This window comes from Gavialis gangeticus, unplaced genomic scaffold, assembly GCF_001723915.1.
Source record: "Gavialis gangeticus isolate Ggan-Ray unplaced genomic scaffold, GavGan_comp1, whole genome shotgun sequence".
NCBI lineage: Eukaryota > Metazoa > Chordata > Crocodylia > Gavialidae > Gavialis > Gavialis gangeticus.
Genome location: NW_017729014.1, coordinates 9,638,896 through 9,644,672, shown reverse-complemented (window position 1 = coordinate 9,644,672; position 5,777 = coordinate 9,638,896). Strand labels below are relative to the sequence as shown.

At 38.8% G+C, this 5,777-nt stretch overlaps 1 protein-coding gene across 3 annotated transcripts in view; it reads right to left on the bottom strand.

The window, feature by feature from the left end:
- Window positions 1–3,399: 3,399 nt before the first annotated feature.
- Window positions 3,400–5,777, bottom strand: part of NADK (NAD kinase) — a 52,978-nt gene continuing 50,600 nt past the window's right edge. For all 3 annotated transcript variants that reach the window (XM_019511696.1, XM_019511695.1, XM_019511697.1), the window contains 2 exons: window positions 5,562–5,644; window positions 3,400–3,600 (listed from right to left, as the gene is read on the bottom strand). In XM_019511696.1, the coding sequence (XP_019367241.1) occupies window positions 3,453–3,600; window positions 5,562–5,644 (231 nt within the window). In that variant the 3' untranslated portion in view covers window positions 3,400–3,452. The remainder of the gene's footprint in view (window positions 3,601–5,561; window positions 5,645–5,777) is intronic.

The window sequence follows — 5,777 nt, the reverse complement described above, 5'->3', positions numbered from 1 at the left end:
CTGACTGTTATGTCAGTGAAAGAGAGCAGTGATATCTTTTTAATGAAAGTTGTAGGTGGGGTTTCAATTTGCAAGAGAAATAAATCCATAGAGAAGTTTTCTTACTACAACAATATAAATGAACAGTATGAAACATCAGGATATTTAAAAAAATAATAAGTTCAGTGCACTTCAAATTATACCATACATCAGTTTCAGTACTGCAATAACTTCCAATGTTTCTTCCTTATTTTCAAGGCTTTTACTGGAAATCACCACTGCCTTTTCTTTAAACAAATGCTTTACAAGTCTCCATTTACACCTTGTCTAAACTTAAAAGGGCGGCTGGTTTACATCATCAAAGGAGAGATACAGTATGTATCAACTTCTCCTGGTACACTTGAAACCAGTTCCCCAAATGGAATAAGTTAAGCAGCCAAATTGAATTTTTTTCTAGTATAAATGAATCTTCAAAAGATTTTTGATGACAACTACAGCTAGAGAGAATTATACTCCCATCCAACATAACCACGTGGGCAAAACTTTTCAAGTACAGACAAAGCTCTAGTATTAATGCATATCATTTGAGTCACTTTGTTTACAAAAAACTAGTAAGAAAACAGGATTAAATAACTTTTTCCAAAGTTAAAGCAGGAGCATGCATCCAAACATGACTTTCCAGACCTCTCTGATTGTAGCTTTCATTTCAGCTGGCTAGCGATCCAAACAAGATTTTGTCACTAAGTGGGAAGAAAAGGTGCCTTTCACAAGTGAAACTATGAAGAAATGCACTCGGAGCCAAATAATGCAATTGCCTCTGCATGTTAAATTAAATTTAATAAAACTGCATAAGTCCAATTTGGAAGGAGTAGTTACATAGGATATGTTTAGAAATTACATTTTAGGAAGTGTACACTCTGAAAATTAATGTTCCATAATCTGTTCCATGTCATGAAAGATGTTTACTATTATAAAAAAATAGCACAAATGAAAAAAAAAAAAAAAAAAAAAAGGTGCTGAAGATGCAATTTTAGTTTTTAAAAAATTGTAAGTTCAGTATAAGGCTCTTTCTTACTCATTTTGCCTTACCACCACTTCAACGGGTTATTTCCACTTCCTATCTTACTAAGCCTTCTGGCTTATATTCATTTATCAGGATATTTATACCTCCACTGAAAATTAAAGGCTTTACCCTGTTCCTTTCTCAGTTATTGCATGTTTAAATACGGAAATGTATATTTTTCAAAGCAAAATATGTTTCTATAGCTCAGAAAGAAAACAGCTATTCAGAAACTGAATACTGTCTAGAAAACCCGTAAGCAGCTTTAAACAGTGATAAAATAGTTACTGTAAATTCAAGTGAAAAAAAAAAAAAAAAAAACACACACACACACACAAAACAAAAGCTCCAAAGATATCTGAACATGCTCAAAGATAACATTACACGTTCTGCTTGTCCAGACCAAACTAAACAATAGTCTAATTTACAAAGTATTTACAAATTGAACATCAATTTATATTAACACAATTTTAGTGCGCTATACATCATTAGTGGAGAGCTACAATTTGCTCTCATCTTAACTGGACAAAATTAAACATACTAGGGCAACATCCAACAAGGAAGAGATATTAACTCAGAGGACTTCAGGCTAGGTAGAGCATGGGAATTAGTACATTTCCCATTATTAACCCTGCCCACACAAACAAGAGTAAGACAACCATGAAAAGTTCAACAGAACTCATTTCAGTTGCAGAAAACCCCACACTTAATCAAGAAGAAACAGATTCCTCTGCCATAACATGCCTTATACTGCAAGACTAGCAGAGATCGTCCATCCCTTTAATGGTCTATGCAGAGGTTATTTGAAAATATTAGGATTAGGATAGCATGGTAGTGAGAGACTACACCACAAAGAACATTAATGTAAACATTATAACTGGGTTTGATCTTTTTTTTCTTAGTAAAAGCTCAGTACAAACCCTTTTTTTAAACTACTTATCTTCATAAAAGCATGTACAATAAAATTATGTACATAAACAAGTTAGAAACATTTGAAAGAATCTTAAAAAAGTACATACAAGACTTAAAACATCTTGAAGTGTGCTGAAGGCACCATCGCTACTATGCTGGGAATGTGTCCTGTTTCTGATCAGCCTACCAATGCAGTATCCCCTTCTTGTTACTCAAGGGCCCAACCCTTGAGTACTGAGCACCCTTCGACTTCAATGGGGAGTTAAGGGCATTCAGGTCCTAATTTACAATGCTCATATTTCTCAGAATAAGCAACAGCATTAGTGGTCAGTGATTTTAGACAACATAGTAGTAGTCCAAGTCCAGGCTCTTCTGGCTCTGGCAAAAGTTTGTCATTTACAAATCTCAAATGATGTTTATTTCAGGGATTACAAAAATTCTACACCTTTCTAAAGCTCCCAACCATGCTGAAAAAGCAGGGAACTGCTGAGGATAAATCAGTTAATGTACACATTGATAGAGTAACATTTTACCAACTGTCTAGTCAACCCTGTCTTTTTGGATGATAAGAACAGTGATAAGGCCAGACAATGTTAATTTAAGTGGCAGAAATAAGAGGGTTTTCAACAGTTTTAACTACTAAAAATAAAGAGTTTAATCAGTATAACTAACTCTTTCTTCCCTCCAAAATTCTTGCCACACTTGCATGTAAAGGCAAAGGATTTAAGTGCTGTCTCAATGGGAAGGCATTCTGAGCAAGATTCCTTTGTTTTAAAGGAAGAGAAATCTTAACAGAGAATAACAAATATACCAAACTAACTGGAATATTTTAATTCACTTTTCTATTATTTATGTATACAACCTACCATGCCACTTTGCAAATTGCTGGTTACAATCAAGATTGTAGGTGTTTTGGATACTGATTAGCACAGCTGACCTGAACAGGGTGCAGGGCCCAGGGCAAATCAGCTCGCATGGGGCCCTACCCCGACCCAATCCTGTGCACCCTGGATATGAAGAAGCCAATGGTGGTAGCGCCGGCAGCACGGAGGCAGGGTAGCAAGCGGCTGGATGCGAAGCTGGCAGCAGTGGCGCAGATGCGCTACAGCCGCTCCGCCTGACTCCATGGGGCCCCAGAAAGTGCGGAGCCCAGGATGGTTGCCCTGATTCATGCCCCGCCCCCCAGGGATGGCCCTGCTGATTAGCAATATCAACCCAATTTAAAATTTTAAAATTAAAAAAAAATTAAGTTTAGCTGGCAAAAGTCAGATTTTTAAACCTTGAATTCCTACTGCCAGGGGATTGGATGTAACATGATCACTTCTGGTCATCAGCAGATCAGACTGCTATGAGGTACAGCACTGTTTAAAATATGTGCCTATTGTGTTTATTCCCAGGAACTACAGGCTTTAAACCCAAAACTTTTTTTTTTTTTTTTTTTTTTTTTTAAACAAGGGATACTGCCACATTAAACCACATGAGCATCATTAGCTTTCAACATTCAAAATTCTTCTTCTTCAACAGCAAAGTTATTCTGCTTCTTCCGAACATTCCAGTGTAAACACTCAGCCAGGCTTTCGAACCAGTCGCTCACAGGATCTCGGAAACAGATTGAAGGAAGGGGATAGCAAGAGGTAGTGATGCTAATACTGCAACACAGAAATACCCTCAATTAGTAAAGAAGTAACATAAAAAATGCAATAAAATCATACTTTGGTATTTGTACAACCAGGAAACCTTTTTCAATCCTTAGGTCTATAAGTATTAAAATCTTTGGGCAATGGTTAGTTTCTGAAATTTGTTGTTGGCCAAGTTGGGACACAGTACCTACATAATACAACAAGCAGAATGCCTTAGAAACGTCAGCAGAGATACAATGCTATAGGTAAGAATTATTGTGAGCAGAGTCTACAGCCAGCCTGCTTTATCCCCCTATTTCTCTTTCCTGCTCTAGAGAGCCTTGCATCCCTTTGCTGGGGTTCACAAGACCACCCTTGGGTCAGCTCAAAAATGTAATTACTACATGTCACCTTGATCCTTAAACCTCAAGTCCTAAAACTTAAAGGCAGCAAACAACAAAGTCCAACATCACTGCCATAGCATCAATCTGATCGAATGTGCAGACTCCCAATGCGTCTTATTGCTCAACTGCAGGGGGGAAAAAAACCCAACCCAACAAGTTCCAGAGTGAAAGATCCTTGTACTGTCCTGTTCTTCATCTTCCCACAAATATGGATCAGAAAAGCATAGTGGTCAGACAGCAAAATGGATCTATAAGAATATAATAAACTATGCAGCAGACAGCTTGGGGTTATTCTGAGCTCTTTCTTACTAATCTACATTTCTGTACTGGGAAAGAGGACAAGTCCTTTAAACTAGAGTTTCCCAACCCATGGGTCACAACCCAAAAGTGGGTTGCAAGAACATATGAAAGGGTTGCGAACAAACTTTAAAAATGGATTCTCCTTTAAAAGGACAAAAACCTGGGAAACCATGGGCTTTCCCTTGCAAGCTGGCAGAGTTCCAGCCTGCAAGAGGCTGCTGGGGACCCCCATGGCCCACACTTCCTCCCAACCCGCCCCACACACTGGGGAACTGCGGCAGAGGACAGTGGGTTGGGAGTGAAGTGCACCAGCAGGGCCAGGGGACTCTTTTCTACTTAAACTATTTACTGGGTTGGGACTAGCCAGTGATGTTTACAAATGGGTCCCAATACAAAAAAAAAAAAAAATTTAGAACCACTGCTTTAAAGCACTGCACCGTGTCTCAGGAGCTGCAGACTCCTGCCACTGAATGTAATAAGGGCCCAATGTATCTGCTATTATAAAAGCTCATCTGAACACAGGCAAAGTGCCTTCATCTATGGCAGGGGGCATAGCACTCTTTTTTGGATCTCTTGCGTATAATAAGACCCCTTTGCAGCGGTGGGACACTGACAGCCCTCATCCTCCCGCTTTACCTGTGGCAAGTTATGGAGTTTTTGGTGCCTTTGGGCAACATGCCTCATAATTGTGCAGCGGGGTTGATTGTATAGCTACAGGAATAAGTTAAAGGAAAACTTGTAAGGGATGGCTTAGGTAGGGATGAACCTACTTCAAGCAGGGCATTGGATCAGATGATCTCAGGAGGTCTGTTCCAGCCCTACTTTTCTATGAAGACGACCTTTGCTTTTTTTTCCTAGATTGGCTCTGCAATTTTATTCAATGGTGTATGTGCCAAACAATGCCTTCTTGAGAGGTAATGAGCACAAGCTACTCCTGTTGACTTCACTGTGTTCAGCAGTCCCAAGATCTAGTCCATGAGCTGAAGTTCACAGATTTCTTTAAGGGCATGACCTTTTTCTATAAGTCGTATTTGGATGTCCTTTTCCCCCCTGCCAACATTTCATCTGCTTTTAAAAATGTGCCTATTTTTTTTCCAAGCAGGAGTATCCAAAACATTTTTGCTAACCTTGCCACTTACAAGCAATTATAAGACTTATAAAATATTAATTTCTGCTGCCACCACCAATACCTTACAGTCCTAGCCAACATGAGGGAAATTCAAAAAAAAGTGTGGCTGCACAACTCTCTCAATGCTTAAAAAGTCGCAACCAAAGAGAAATTCTCACCTGTCTCCATGGCAGATTTCCTGTCTCTTCCTCCCATCAAATGAAACCCATGCTGTATTTCGGGCATCAGGGGACAGCGTAATCTAAGAAAGGACAAAACACAAGAATTCAAGAATTAAAAATGCAGCTTTCCGAGCTGAAGGACAGAGAAAAAAACATATCCTTTTTTTACTCTCCTGTATCTAGTGTACATAGAGATTTTATTTCTTCTACTGT